General features: G+C 33.6%; 1 protein-coding gene across 3 annotated transcripts in view; it reads right to left on the reverse strand.

The window, feature by feature from the left end:
• LOC145291353 (uncharacterized) overlaps positions 1 to 16,377 on the reverse strand; it is a 111,426-nt gene that overhangs the window by 3,150 nt on the left and 91,899 nt on the right. For 2 of the 3 annotated variants that reach the window (XM_080137120.1, XM_080137121.1), the window contains exons 2-3: positions 5,779 to 6,149; positions 1 to 3,072 (exon numbers count right to left, since the gene is read on the reverse strand). The exon at positions 1 to 3,072 is cut by the window's left edge and continues 3,150 nt beyond it. In XM_080137120.1, coding sequence (XP_079993246.1) covers positions 2,522 to 3,072; positions 5,779 to 6,115 — 888 coding nt within the window. In that variant the 5' untranslated portion in view covers positions 6,116 to 6,149 and the 3' untranslated portion in view covers positions 1 to 2,521. Of the gene's footprint in view, positions 3,073 to 5,778; positions 6,150 to 10,770; positions 10,916 to 16,377 lie in introns of those variants that run through there. The other variant, XM_080137122.1, reaches the window with a different exon arrangement.

Below are 16,377 nucleotides of genomic sequence, written 5' to 3' on the forward strand. Positions count from 1 at the left end.
ATTCCTTACTGTTTAAATACTTAATCTCCAATTTTAGAACATTCATGATTTTATATGAGATTAACACTGATCCGATGCATGTCAGACGCAGAGTATTCATGATATTAAATAAATGATGATCGAGGATTTCCCGGATCATGTTTAATACTAAATATCAGTTATTCTGGTGAATATTTCATCTGAACCTGGAAGTGCTTCAAACATAGATCATCCAATGATCTTAAAACAATTGTATGAAGTAAAAAAAAAAATATATGATGACAGAAATAATCGAATTCAAATAAAATTCTGACATTTCCTTACTGACTATGCTTGCTCTGTACTGAATGCCATTTTAAGCCTCCTTAAATACAAGCTTTCTTAAATACAAGCTTTCTTAAATACAAGCTTCCTTAAATACAAGCTTTCTTAAATGCAAGCTTTCTTGAATGCAAGCTTCCTTAAATATAAACATGTACTTTTTAAAAGTAATATACTCATTCTTGTGTTGAATACCTCGTGTCGGGCTGTGTTTACAATCATCGTGGAAATGATATTTTACTTATACTAATTTCTAAACGATGAAATATTCAATTGAACATGTTATTGAAGAAACGGTCATGCGATCAGACAAAATTGTACTAGGTTAGACAGCAGCAAGACATATAGTTATGAATTTTGTACATATTTATCCGAACCAGCCGGAAATGTGTTTACTGAAAGGTAAGTTAAATTGTTTCAATAAAAAAAAGAATGCAATACATGTTATTCTTGCGTGCTTTTCTGACTTCCGTGGTACAAATGAAGATGCCTATCTTTCAACTTGATGTGTTACCATGTAGCTAATTAGGCCCACGTATTAAATTTCCTGTGTCACGGATGAAGCTAATCCCGTCTATCTCTTTAATTGTCATGCTATGAGATGGCCTGGTCTATGTTTTTTTTATTATTATTTCCTGTATTACGTATGAAAAGGATTGGACCATTTTTTAATTCCTGTATCACGGATATAGATGATTAGGAATCTATCTTTAACTTCTTGTGTTACGCTTATATATGACGTTTTAAATTTTCTGTGTCCTGAATGACTATGACTGGGATCATAATTTTTAACTTTCTCGTCACGTCTGAATATTAAGTCGATCATTTTAACATTCGTTGTCACCCATGAAGATGATTAGACTAATCTTTTTAACTTCTTTGTCACGTATTATGACGATTAATATACTATTTTTAACTCCTGTGTTACGTATTATGATGCTTAATCTAATCTTTTTAACTCCCTGTGTCACGCATTATGATGATTAAGCAAATCATTTTAATTTAATGTGGCACGTTAGAAGATGAACATTTCTATGTGTTAGACTTCATGTGTCACGAACGAAGTTATATTTATAACTTCGGTTGCAACACATTAAGATAATTGAACCTGTGTGTAGGCTGTTTTAAACATGAAAATGATTACACCAATCTTTTAAACTTCATATATCAGGCTTGACGATTATTGTGCCTGTGTTTCTACCTTCATGAGTCAAGCAGGATCATGATTAGGTTTGTATCTTTAATTTTGTATGTAACGATATGAAGATGGTCCAGCTAATGTTTCAACTTCCCGTATCACGCATGAAGATGATTTCTTGTGTCAAGTATTAAGATTATCGGGCCTATGTTTATAACTTCTTGTATCACGTATTAAGATGATTAGGTCAGTGTCTTTAACTTCTTGTGCAACGTATGAGGATAATTGGACATATCTTTTAACTTCTTATGTCACAATATGAAAATAATTATGCCAATGTTTTAACTTCCCGTGCCACGTATGAAGATAATTGAGCCAACTTTTTAACTTTCTGTGTCACGAATGAAGATTATTGGGACTATGTTTTTAACTTCTTGTGTTACGTATTAAGATGATTGGGCCAGTGTTTTTAATTTCCTCTATCAGGCATGAAGATTGGACCTATGTTCTTAAGTTTCTGTGTCACGCATGAAGATTATTGAGTCCATATAAACTTTCTGTGTAATAAATATAATTGGGCCAATGATTTTTATTTCCTATGTTACATATGAATATGATTTGACCAATGTTTTTTTTTAACTTATTGTGTCACACATTAAACTTAATGACTTTTTTTGGTCTGGGTAACTTTTCAGTGCATAGTTATCAATTTTTGTTCATTATCTAAACATAAAATGCTGATTAATTTTAAAAGCGGTTTTCAGATCAATCGTTTCACCGTTTAATTCATTCAGCAAATTAATTTAGAAGGTTACCATTCTTTTGGCTGTAGATGCGTCGCCGTAGAAGCAAGATAGTTGTTTTAAACAATACTAAAATTCTGGTTTACGATCTAGTCTTAGTCTAGTCTTAGTAAACACGTGGTAGAATTATAGATAGTAAAACAATAATTTTAACAACGGATTGTCGGAATAAAAACATATGAACAACAATAAAATCATTCTGATCATCATCATCAGCAGCAGCAACAACAACAACAACAACAAAAACAACAACAAATCTGACTGTCAATTAAAATTGGTGTTAACCGACTGGGACTATGTGTCTTTTTTGATGAATAATTAGAAATGGTTTGTCCTTATTCAAGCGACGCGTTCGCAGGAATCGAAGACGGTCGGATGGTCTCTTTTTCCGTCGGGCTTTGTATAAAAGCATCGGTCGTATCTTTCGTCCGCATCGCTCGCAGGTAATGCGCAACCGTAGGACGCTGACGGTGCTGTCGTGAGCTTGTCCCGCGGGCGCTTTCGTGTCACCTTTTTTCACCTTTCGGGTACGGGATACGTTCTTGGCGGCGGATTGCGTATCTTTCATGTAGGCAGACAGTCGTTGCACCGGAAGCATGATCTTTTGGTATTGACTCTTTTTTATCCTAGTCTTCAGTGACGTCATCAGCGTTTCGTTTCCAGTATCTGCGTCGATTTCGTACACGTGGATTATTATTCGGCGCCCCTTCGGCCTCACTGACAACTTTTGACGTTTCTTGATGAACACCCAGAGATAAACATTGACTATTTGTGTGTAATCATCCTTGGAGTAAATATTGAATTGAACCACATTTTCGTCATTCATTTTGCCTGAAATAATAGAGAAAAAAAAACACATGACCAGCTGTTTAATGAATCGTTACGTAGGCATGATATCGACCGTGCTATTTTTCAGTTAAAATTTTCAAATGAAATTTAATTTGTACGGTATCTTTTGTTTATTAAATGAAAGTAAAGTATAGTTAAAAACGATCTGAATTCTGCATAAGTAATTATATATATATATATATATATATATATATATATATATATATATATATATATTGCAACTATAATTTTTAATACCTACAAACATTAGTGTTTCATCTTGTTGAGAATCATCAGCGCAGAGTGACACGAGTACTACCGTTCCAGAGATTCGAACCCGGTCACGAGGACATCCCTGACTTCATTAGCAAGGAAGAAACCTCGCGGCCAATCTCAACCGCGAGAAATGTGGAAATTTTAACATTTATTTTTTGAATGTCGTAACATATATATATATATATATATATATATATATATATATAAACTAGCAAAAGTACCCATCGTTGATTGGGTTCAAATACAGTCTACAGAAAATGGACTCTGATTTATGAAAGTATGATAGGTTATGAAAAGGAAGGGTTGTAAATTTGGGTTGAATTTGGGGTATCAAAACAAAAGCAAAATATCATGAAAGTAAAAATAAAATAGATAAACCCCATAATTTATTATACCATACCTGTTCACACTGAAACACTTATCATGATATTCTGTGAATCTATGTTATAAAACCTTGTTAAACTTTGTGACATATCTCCATTCTATGGATGTCAGGCGCGAACGAACACCCCATAATTTTATTATACCATATTTCTTCAAACTGAAACAATTGTCAAAGTATACTTACACAGATAGATATGAAAAGTCTTTATTAAATTTTGTGCCTATTTCCATTCTATGGAGGCCAGGAGCGAACGCAGACCCCACAATTTTATTATACCATCCCTATTTAAGTTAAAACATACTTATTAAAGTATTCTTATTTACATCTATATCAAAATCACCCGTAAACGTTTTTTTTTAATTTAAAATTTTTTTTTTATTTCCATACTTTGTTAACCAGCTGCGTACGCAGACCCCACAATTTTAATGAATCATCATTATGCCAGATCAAACATACCCATTCCTGTGTCTCGATAAATCTATCATTATATGTGATCAGTTTTCTATAATAGTCAACCATATAGGAGCCTATTCGTGACCAGACACACACACAGACGTTCAGCTGGAATGGGTATGTTTGATCTGCCAGTGGGGTCTGCATTCGCGCCTGGTCTACAAAATATGGAAATAAGAAATTTAAAAATTAAAAAAAAACGTTTACACGGGTTTTTGATATAGATGATCATAAGAATCATTTGATAAGTATGTTTCAATTTAAATAGGGATGGTATTATACAATTTTAGGGTCTGCGTTCGCGCCTGGCCTCCATAGAATGGAAATAGGCACACACTTTAATAAAGACTTTTCATATCTATCTGCGTAAGTATACTTTGATAATTATGTTTCAGTTTGAAGAAATATGATATAATAAAATTATTGGGTGTTCGTTCCCGCCTGACCTCCATAGAATGGAAATATGTCAAACAAAGTTAAACAAGGTTTTTTAATATAGATCCACAGAATATTGTGATAAGTGTTTCAGTGTGAACAGGTATGTTATAATAAATTATGGGGTTTATCTATTTTATTTTTACTTTCATGATATTTTGCTTTGGTTTTGATACGTCCAAATTCGAAGGTATCTCTTTACAACCGTTCCTTTTCATAACCTCTCATACTTTCATCAATCAGAGTCCATTTTCTGTAGGCTGTTTTTGAACCCAGTGAACGACGGGTACTTTTGCTAGTATATATATATATATATATATATATATATATATATATATATATATATATATATATATATTATAGATAAAACATTGAACATTTTAAAATTAACATTAAAAATACTATTTTAAAATTTAAAATTTAAAATAACATTTTAAAATTTAACATTAAAAATAACAGAAATCCGAACTTTTTTTTTTTTCAATTTTCTTATGATCATTTTTATGTCAAAAATAAACAAATGTAATATATCTTCCATTATCTATCGAGAACGTTTCCGATCTTTTGTTAAATAATCAAGTTAAAAAGGCAAATGAACACAAACGTTGGAAAAACGAAGATAATTTTAAAATGTAGCTGCGAATCGAGACACGGAAGAACGTTTTCGCATTTTTTTCAGCAACGACGCCAACAATTTCATTTTTTGTTGTCAAAATTAGCGTTAAAGCATGAAATTGTATTGCGTTAAGCATTTTGCAATATTGTAACTTGTGTCATAGGAAACATTATTTCTTTTAATTTTAACATAAAAAGATCATAAAGAAAACTGAAAACTAACAAAGGTATGATTAATTAATAGTTTCTGTTATTTTAACAATGTTTTTTATATGATATCATTTGACTAGCGTTTCATGGGTCAAGAGAAAGTCAAAATTATATAAACCAATCTACTAAGCTTTACGGTATTTTTTCTTTTGGGATTTTACAAGTAATGTAATCATATTGTTTTGCTGCATAAGCGAATTTCAGCAGTAAACGCAATGTTATTATTAAACTGATTTTCTGTGTAGACTATAGTTTTTGTATAGCACGCTAGTCAAGTGGTATGCTAATATGAGGCTATCTTGTCATACGCGACACGTGTTGACAGAAAAACTCACCGGATACTTGCGATGAAAATATCAAATTGTGAGTGAACTTAGTGTCTCTTGGAGGGGTCGTCGTTACTTCGAAATCAGGGATGAGGTGTGTCCGATTAGAGCTCCCAGTGCGATTCAGCGACTTCGAGATACTATCACGTATGGTCAGCAGGCGGTGCAGCTCTTTAAGCTTGTTTTTTTCCGCATAGCAATGGACACATTTTCTATAGGAAGGCCACTTGTCGGGACTCCCGGGTGCACGCATGAAAGGTGGTACCTGCGGCTGACTTCCTCCAAGGTACAGCAAAATGATGACCAACAGACTGAACGCGTTGCTGAATGGATATAAAATGTTCATGGCGTATCAGATTCAATAAGCCTTTGCAACCAAACTGAAAAAGAAAGAAACAGGATTTACAATGAATATAGATTCAACTATAAGGTCGTTAGGCATCAAAGTAAAGATAACGCTATGCATTTCTTAGATTCAGGTGCTAAAAAATTACTCACATCTTGGAGTACCCTATGTCTCTATAAAGCCACCATTTGTCCATGCATGGAGTATTGTTGCCACATCTGGGCTGGAACATCAGCTACTAGTTTTTGTTTTCCATTTTAGACAGGGTCAAAAAAACAGTCTCTAATCTAATAAGCCCCTCACTATCGGCAACGATACAACTTTTGTCACATCGCCGTAAGGTCGCATCCCTGTACCTGTTATACAAGTACTTCAACGGAACGTGTTCTTTATGAACACATGGCATTTGTACCCCAATCTACGCACATAGCCCTGACAACCCCGCTTAGCAACAAAATTTTACCTCTTCACTGTAGAGATCTCTAGATGTGGCAAAGCCTTCTACTCTAATAGTTTCTTTTTCAATGGCTGCTAAACTTTGGAATTCCCTTCATGTACTAACATGCAGAAGTTTTAAAATGTTATGTGAACAGATATCTCGTGGCTAAAGATCCCCACATAGTCTCCTGAAAACCTCACGTCTAAGTGGCTATACCCCTTGTTTGGTGTGAAAAAGAGTACAAGAAACGTGTGTTTCGAGATATAAGTTTAATTTAAAAAATAATAAAATAAAACGCATATTCTATGAACAAAGATTCTTTCTTAGAACAACACGCCTGTGGGCCTCTCTTCCAATTGTCTGCTTTCCAGCTGACTACAATCTGATTGTCTTCAAGTCCAATGTAAACAAGTTCTTGATGAACTGTCCCTCTAAGTAATCTAATTTAAAAAATTCCCACTACTTACGTTTATTACGCCATAATCACATTGACTAATGCATACCCATTAACCCTTATCCTCGAGTGGCCTCCGGGTCTTGATAAGTGGTTATTCCTGTGTAAAAAAAAAAACTGACTTTGAATATTTTACAATATGACATTTTTATAGTCTTCTGGAGAGATATGTGACAGATATGTGTCACAGCCAATCACCGTGGAGACGAGTGGAGCAATAGACTCCGTCACGCGCTACATCCTTAGCAACCTTGGTATGTTAATGACACGTAAGTTGAATTGGCTTTACGAATGCCTCTCAGTCGCCATCGCTCGTGGAAACGCCTTTGACTCGCTCTCAGCATGTCAGGTCAGCAGGTCATCCGATGAAACTTCCAAATACTTTCATATTTCAAAACAAAAAAAAGGATATTAATTAACTAGCATTTGTTGTCACATTTCCTGAAATGTTATTAATGTTAGACATTTTCCCATTTTATGTTATTTTCAATTGGTTTAAAAATAGATGATACTTTTATTTTTAATGTAGAATTGTTTGCTTAATAATGATGATATTCAATGAAATTACAATATTAGTGTTGTGCAGGTTCAATGAATTCGACGTGATTTGACTTGAGTCATCCATGAATTAATAGTGAAACTCTCATTAGGTTCTTACGATATGATGCTCGCTCAGTCATTGCGACCAGAAGCTCCAATTCCGAGAAGTTAATGCCGTTCTCCAGAAGTTTGGGTTATAATATCATGCCTTTCAGTCTGTCGCTTAATCTATGTGGCCCACAAGAGCAGTTTCATCGGAAAGATATATGGCCAGCTAGTGCGAAAAACGGTGTGGCACATCTGCAGATATCGAGAACGACAGTCATACAGCATTTTGTATTGCTACGATATGTTATAGACGACACGTAATATTTTAGTGTATGATCCATTGCCTTAGATCGAGCAGCATTTAATGTAAAAGCGTCTGATCTGTAGAGTTGACTCGACTGATTGCTTATAAATTAAAAGCAATTCCAGTTCTTCGGTAATTGATAACATTTATATTGAATTTACATTAAGTTTACATTGAGATTTGGCTGAATGTCAGTTGGGCGTCGAGTTTAAAATCTGGTTTGAGGCATCCGCTAATCAAGTCACCATGAAGATCAGTAATACAGCGAAACAGTCCGGCGGTGAATAATTAAAGTTTTAGGAAGATTAGAATAATTTAAGAGAAAGAAAACATTTAAAATAGACCACCAGAATTATCATAAGCGGAAATAATTAATACTCTTCATCGTTTTCTCTCTTTTACGTTCACTTGTCATTGCAGCCGGCGAATTGGACCTAAATAAAATGTTCTTTTAAAACGATCCATTAACAATTATTTCAAATAATACGAGAAACTGCAACATAGTTATATATACAGTAGCGTCCAAAACTAAGGGACAAAATTTTAAAACCTAATATTTGTTAGAAATAACTGTGGAAAGCTGAAATTTTGACAACCGGTAGTCGTTATCATTCATAATAACATAATAAAATTTGAATCATTTGCAAAGAATAGAAAAAGAATTATAATAATTATTTATTTTCAAAATAGGAACGTCCAAAAGAAAGATACAAAATTGAGAAAAACAATGTAAACAGTATGCTATAGTAAAATATTTTTATTTTCTCTAAAGAATAAGTCTTACTTAGTCATTTGTAGACGTTGCATCAGGCAGCACCATGGCGAAACGCCAAAAACTTGATTACTCTGCGAGATCAACTACTGTGAAGCTATACAAGGAAAATCACGGCATTGGGGAGATTTCAGAGAAAATGAAACGTTCCAAGAGTGTTGTAGGCAGGGTTGTTAAATCCTACAATTATACGGACAAAATAGTTAGTGCTTTTAAAACCGGCAGAACCCGCAAAACTTCGGCAAGAGATCGAATAATGCAGCGTATATCATTAAAATACTGTTTTAAGTCTTGCACAGAAATTAAAAGGGTTGTGAATAGTACCTCATGTGTTAACGTGTCAAGACAGACTGTTTCTAGACGACTGCAAGAAATAGGGCTGTTTAATCGAACCCCAGGGAAGGAACTTGTTAATTCGAAGAATAAGAAGAGATTAGAGTATGCAAGCAGGTATGTAATTTGGACATATGAAAATTGGGCAAAAGTATTTTTCAGTGATGAAAAAGTTTAATTTATTTGGAAATGATGAAAAAAACAATGTAAAGAGACGTATTGGTGAAAGATTAAGTGCAAAATGTACTAAGAAAACTGTCGAGTTTGGGGACGGAAGCGTCGTGGTATTTGGAATGTTTTCTAACCAAGGTACAACGCTTCTTGTCCGGTTACACACCCATGTAAACGCGCAGATCTATAAAACATTGTTCAAGATCATGTGCCAATCATATAGAATTCCAGTTTCGACAGAGCTACCTTTATGCAAGATAATGGCCCATGTCACAAGGCAAAAGTGGTAATGAGTTACCTTAGCGAGCAAGATTTCGTAATTATGGATTGGCCACCGCAAAGTCCTGACTTAAATCCAATAGAAAATCTTTGGAAGACCTTAGGAGTGAAAGTTATGGAAAGAAATCCCACTAAGACAGAGGATTTGTGGGTGAAGCTTCAAGAAGAATGGTCTAAAATTATTATCAAAAATTGTCAAGAACTGATTCGTTCTTGTAGTCGAAGATGTGCAGCTATCATTGAGAGCAAGGGCTCATTTACTAAATACTGATTGTACATATATTTTTATTGTTTTTTTTTTTTGCTGTTTACATCGCTTTTCTGAATTTTGTCCCTTATTTTTGGACATTCCTATTTTAAAAATAAATAAATAATTGCTATAATCTTTTTCTATCCTTTGCAAATGATTCAAATTTTAGTATGTTATTATGGATGATAACGACTACCAGTTGTCAACATTTAATATATATATATATATATTTAAATATGTATAAATAAAAAATCAATACGAAAAATATACGAATGTTTATATCTTTTCTGTATTTATTTCCTGTGTGTTGACGTGTAGGAATACAAAAAGGTTTTTTGAAAAAAACAAGAATGTTTCCTTCAAAAGCACATAATTTTCGACCGATCCTTCGATCTTCCTCAGTGTGAATGATAGAAAACATGAGTAAGCGGGCAGAGTTAGCAGCGGGGGGAGGGGCACGGGTACACGGGTATAGCCATTAAGGTAAAGATCTATCTGAATATGACCCTTCCAGCATTTTCGACTTGGAATGGTCAGTAACTAGTGTGGCCTCTATTCGAAACCAAGTCCTTCCACGCCACCCCACAAACACACTCGTATATGTGAACACTACTACAAATGCTTCTTCACGTACATATACATACACAGGATACGCGCACTCACGTTTATGGACGTGTTCACATATACAGCTGGAGATTGATGAGTAGATGTAGATGATAAGCAAAGTGGGTGCGAATTAGAATGTCTTTTCCAAGAGCTTGGACTTACGTATTTATTGTGGGTCTAAGTTGTCTGGATTGTCTGCACCTACGCACCCACCCACCCAAACACACACACACACGTTTATTAATTTTTTGAAACGCTACTGTAGATTTCGTTAATTGATATATACAAACATATAATGCTGGAAAATAAATAAAATGAAGCAAAATAACTAAATAAACGGAGGATATTCTTTTGATCATTTACTTAACTTTTTCTATTCTTGTTGAAACATATATATATATATATATATATATATATATATATATATATATATATATATATTGCGTGAAGAAAACTCACGAAATTTCATTCGGCACTTTCCGGGGTTTTCTGTAAAATGGACGGATGATTCAGACCATAGAAGAGTTATTATACCGCATAAATATCCCAGAATGTCTGGAGCAATCTTTCATACCACTTGGAAGAATAAAATAGCAAACAATGATCTACAAAGAGAACTGAATAAAATAACAGTACTGTTCAAAGCGAGAAGATTAATTGGACATTTATGTAGGAGAAAGCAAGAGTTCGTATACCAACTACTGATGTGCGAACCAAAATAATAGGGAACTGGAAAGAGAAGGGCCGGCAAATTTATGTGTTTACCAGTTCGGATATGATAGTTTGTCTACAGGAGAATCAAGAATGCGATGGGAGATTGTAAAATAGGGACGATTCTAGCCGGGAATATGTAAAATAAATAATGTTGGTATACACTTTTTAAAAGTCCTAATGCTTCCTTAGGATTATCAGCAGTACTGTAGATCTGGTTACAGATAAAGTAACCTGTCTAGTGAAACCTGATAATGATATTTAAGTGATGCAATTTTTGAGATTTCCAGCATAATTTATTACTCGATGTAAGCGTTCATTTTATCAAGTAAATAAATAAGAGATACGACCGTGCAAATTCTATTTGGTTGATGCACGGGGGCATCGTAATTGAGAAAGAACAGTTTTTTTGTGGGGGGGGTCAAGTATATTGGACCAGCATTTCTTGATTTCCTTTCGTTTGCTTCTAAGTCACTTAACATTTTTGCAGAATTTGGTTTTTGTATGAGTGTAAGCAATTTATCTTGCTGCGTAGCCTTTTCGTCGATTTCGGGAAAGGTCACGGGTTGTTTTTACGCCATTTTGTTTGCTTTATCTTATGGGAACTGTCTGTGAGATATTGGCTTATTTCTTATGGGAAGTGCATGTGAGATATTGGCTTGATAACCTCGATTTCGCCGCGTTTTTTTTTTAATTTTGAAATGTATTGTGTCTTCAACTTTTGGAATATGTTCTTTTTTATTATTCGAGTATTCTATTTCCGAATCAATTAATTTTCGTTTATATTCATACAGTCAAAAAAAAGTTGTCAAGTTAAGCACAATTAACATTGTGACATGTATTTTTTTAATTCATATTTTGATTTTAATTTTATCAACTACTAGCATTTCAGCCCGGCGTTGCCCGGGTGTTTGGAGGTGTATGCTGAGCAAAAAAAAAAAAGAGTAAATTTTTTTTTAATTTGACCCCTATTATGACCCTTAAAATTTATAGTTTCGGGCTCAAATCACTTTATTAAGTTAGATCCAGGTTCAGGGAACCTATATCTAAAATTTCAAGTGTCTAGACCCAAAATTGTCGGAGGAGTTTGGTAGAGTTCTTAAAGGTCAAATCGTTGAAATTTAACTCCTTAACAGCCAAATTTCTGGCTGACACCCGTCACATCGATTTTCCCAAATCTCAGTAACCGGTATTTCAAATTTCGAGTCTATAGACTAAAAATTGACAGAGTTATTGCGTAGGGAAATGTACACAGACAGACAGACAGACACGTTCACTTTTATAGATATACTAGCATTTCAGCCCGGCGTTGCCCAGGTGTTTGGAGGTGTATGCTGAGCAAAAAAAAAAAAAAGAGTAAATTTTTTTTTATTTGACCCCTATTATGACCCCTTAAAATTTATAGTTTCGGGCTCAAATCACTTTATTAAATTAGATCCAGGTTCAAGGAACCTATATCTAAAATTTCAAGTGTCTAGACCCAAAATTGTCGGAGGAGTTTGGTAGAGTTCTTAAAGGTCAAATCGTTGAAATTTGACCCCTTAACAGCCAAATTTCTGGCTGACACCCGTCACATCGATTTTCCCAAATCTCAGTACCCGGTATTTCAAATTTCGAGTCTATAGACTAAAAATTAACAGAGTTATTGCGTAGGGAAATGTACACAGACAGACAGACAGACACGTTTACTTTTATATATAGATAGATTACGTGAGTAAAAGTGTAAGAAAAGTACGTGAGTAAAAGTGTAAGAAAACAAGAAATGAAATGAGAACAAAAAACACAAACAAATTAACATAAACAAAAACAAAAAAAATATTTTGGTACTATAGCTGACGATATAGTTTGAAACCCTAGTGGCAGCAAAGTGGATAAGGGTACTAGGAGAAAGAGGTCAGAGTACGCGAAGAAGTAACGTGATTGTTCACCTAAAGTAATCTCCATTTTTTTTTTTTTTTTTTTTTTCATAAATTTTTAAAGATCCTTTCTACTATATTTATAACCCTGAAATATCGCCGGAGAAGAAGTTGTATCCACCACTTTGAGACAAATCAACAATTGAAAACCTATTTTATACAGAGTTCCACCCAGTATTAGAACATTCTAGAATCCTCTCGATTTTTGTTGAATGTTCTGGAAATCACTATTTAAATTGCTTTAAACGAAACAGATGTTCGGAAATAGCTGCCTATTAGTCTGCTAGCAACCACGACCGAAAGATCATCGAAAACACGAAAGAGTCTTTCGCCCAAGCTGTAAAGTCTAACATAACGGAGTTGAGGCTCGGTTCCCACGAGTTTTGTACATAACAAACAGGGTTCTGAACAGATGCGTAACTTCCAGCTAACCATGACTAATTGCTCTGAAGGTGATTACTTCAACATTCAACAAAGCCAAACTCTTTGCCAAGAACTTCATGATAATGGCCGCCATAATCCCTGAATTTTCTCATGAGGGTCAGGTTTGGAGGTTAAGTCAGAATAACCTTTGATCAAAAAATCAACTAATGAAATAGTTGAGTCAATGCCAGTTTTCGCAAAAGTACAATAGGTAAGGTTTGGTCTTCCGTTTGGATTTAAACCCCTGGAGGTTTGAACGTAGACTCCTGGTTTACGTTGTTTAATCTTTATAAAATTGTTTTTACTGCTCATTGGGAGGTTTTGTGGAAAATGTCAGTAGAATTGATTAGAGAAAGACTTTAAGGAAAGAAAAAGGAAGAGAGAAAGATTTTAGATTTTTATTGCTCAATGATTAGAGAAAAGCCGTAGCAGATCCCACTAATATGGTATCGAGAGGCTTTTGTTGGTATTCTGTAAATATTCAGCGTAAATGGGGACGCTCTGATATTATTGTAGCTCTTTTGTTAAAACTGCAAAAATATTTATCCAAGCTAGCAGTGACGTCCGGCCTAGCCAGGTCGTAAAATACGCTTAAATATGATATTTTAAGTCTTGAAGATTTCGTATATACTATTATAGAGTTAACGTTCTATCGATTTTTATATGTTATAAAGTTGCGATTTCTAAAAATACAAAATATATCTATATGACTTGGGTTCATCAGCTTGAATCTAAACCGAATTCCAAAGTTATATATATATATATATATATATATATATATATATATATATATATATATATATATATATATAACTTTAGTTCCTTCAGCTATAATCGAAACCGAAACCAAAACGCATGAATAATTATTGATAATTATTTATTTAAAAAAATAGATTACTAAGGTGCCATTAGCTACGATCGAAACCGAAACCAAAACTTATGAAGAATTTTTGATAAAATTACTTTTAAAAAAATAGATGTCTTAAGTGCCATCAGCTATAATCGAAACCGAAACCAAAATTATGAGGAATTCTTGGTAAAATTATTTATATAAAAATTAAATGACTTGAATGCCATTAGCTATAATCGAAACCAAAACCAAAACTTATAAAGAATTCTTGGCACAATTATTCATTACAAGAAATGGAAGACATAACAATTAAACGACCCGGATGTAAGCGTGATACAGAAAATAACACGTACGCTATCGTATTAATATATAGATAACCTATATTAGCAAGCGAGTTAACGTATTGGATTCTTTTTTTTTTTACATTTGGAAAATCTTACAAAAATTAGTAAATAATTAATATATGAGAAAAAATATTTTTAAAAAATTAAGTTTCCTTATTTTCTGGATTTTTCTAAAGTGTTCTTTTTTCCGTTATTGTAGATTACACGAAAAAATCTTTCTGATATGACAGATAAAATCTATAATATATATATATATATATAGAGAGAGAGAGAGACAGAGAGAGACAGAGAGAGACAGAGAGAGTGTGTGTGTGTGTGTGTGTGTGTGTGTAAGAAAATGACAATATAAAATATATAATAATATATATAGATTTATTCATTTATTCAATAATGGTAAGGCATCAATTAGGGACGTGGGATTAGTAAGAACTATTTATACCATGATATTTCGACGCGTAATGCTTCTCATCAGAAGAGGAGAGACATAAACACCTTACCCCTTCCTGCTAAATAGTATACCCCAATTGAAAAAGCAGGAAAGATTGGCAGCCCAATGTTACGGTTTAAAATCAACCTATTTTCCTAAGGCTAATAAGCACCTAGAGTAATTTGAAAGCAACATAATCAATCTAATTAAAAAAAATAAAATTTAAGAAGTCTAACAAGCAACCAACCCAATAGTTAAAAAAAAAAAAATAAACAGCTTCGCACGTAAGGCTAAAACTAAAACAGAATTCTTTGTGCCTGCTGATAAAACTAAAAATTAATACAAATTGAATTACCAAACTTACCAAGATTTAAGATACACATCCTATAAAGTAGTACCTCTTAATTTAATACACACCATCAATGACCAAGGAAATAGTTTGCTAACCACCCTACATTTAAATAACCACACAGCAGCTTTACCCCCAGCTACTCCAGGATTTTCTTTAAGGAACCAAAAACTTAACCCTTCTATCAGACTAATTTGCCTTTCCAAATAAGACGTGGGCAAAATAAGTAAAAATATCTTAGACAGAATCATCCGCACTATAAAAAAGAAAATAAGTTTTCCCCTCTGGCAATCTTTAGCCAATGTTATAGAATAGTTCCTAAATCTAAAAAAAATTAAAAAAATAAAAATAAAATAAAAAAATAAAAAAACAAGCCAAGGTTAGCTTTATAACCTTTAACATATCTCTCCTATCCTATTAAACAAGGCGTTCATCCTAGCAAAAAACAATTCAAACTTCTCCGAATTAGAGATTAGGCCAATATAACTAGCCAGAAAAGCACTAATACAGTTTGATAACAAACTCCGGACAAGAAAAGAAACTCCAGATTACTTTGATATAGTTATGAGCTCGGACTCTGCCCGATTTGGTCGAACGTTTCCTATTTAATGAACTTAATAGTAGATTTAAGAATAGCGATTTACAAGGATGTCTATATAGGGACGACACTCTATTAGTAACTAAAGCAAGAGCAAGGCTATATAATAGAAGCATTATTAAATTAAAAGAATATTTGGTAGCTATGGCTTTCGCATAACAATAGAAAATGAAAAAAATAACTCATACTTCCTTGACGTAAACCGAAGCCTAAATGAAGTATCATACTGCCCTTATCATAAGCCTAACTTATCATTACACTATGCCTAAAAAATTCTCCAACCACCCTAGATATGTCAATAAAGCACCCAGAGAATCAGTATCGAACAGAATTTTCAACCTATCTGCCAACTATAGCATATTCAAAGAAAATTCTAACTTTTACAGCACTGCACTAGCTATCTTATAATATACAAACAAAATAAAGGACATTAAAATAATAGTAAAAA

This window comes from Euprymna scolopes, chromosome 12, assembly GCF_053919585.1.
Source record: "Euprymna scolopes isolate OS-2025 chromosome 12, ASM5391958v1, whole genome shotgun sequence".
In the NCBI taxonomy this organism is placed as follows: Eukaryota; Metazoa; Mollusca; class Cephalopoda; order Sepiida; family Sepiolidae; genus Euprymna; species Euprymna scolopes.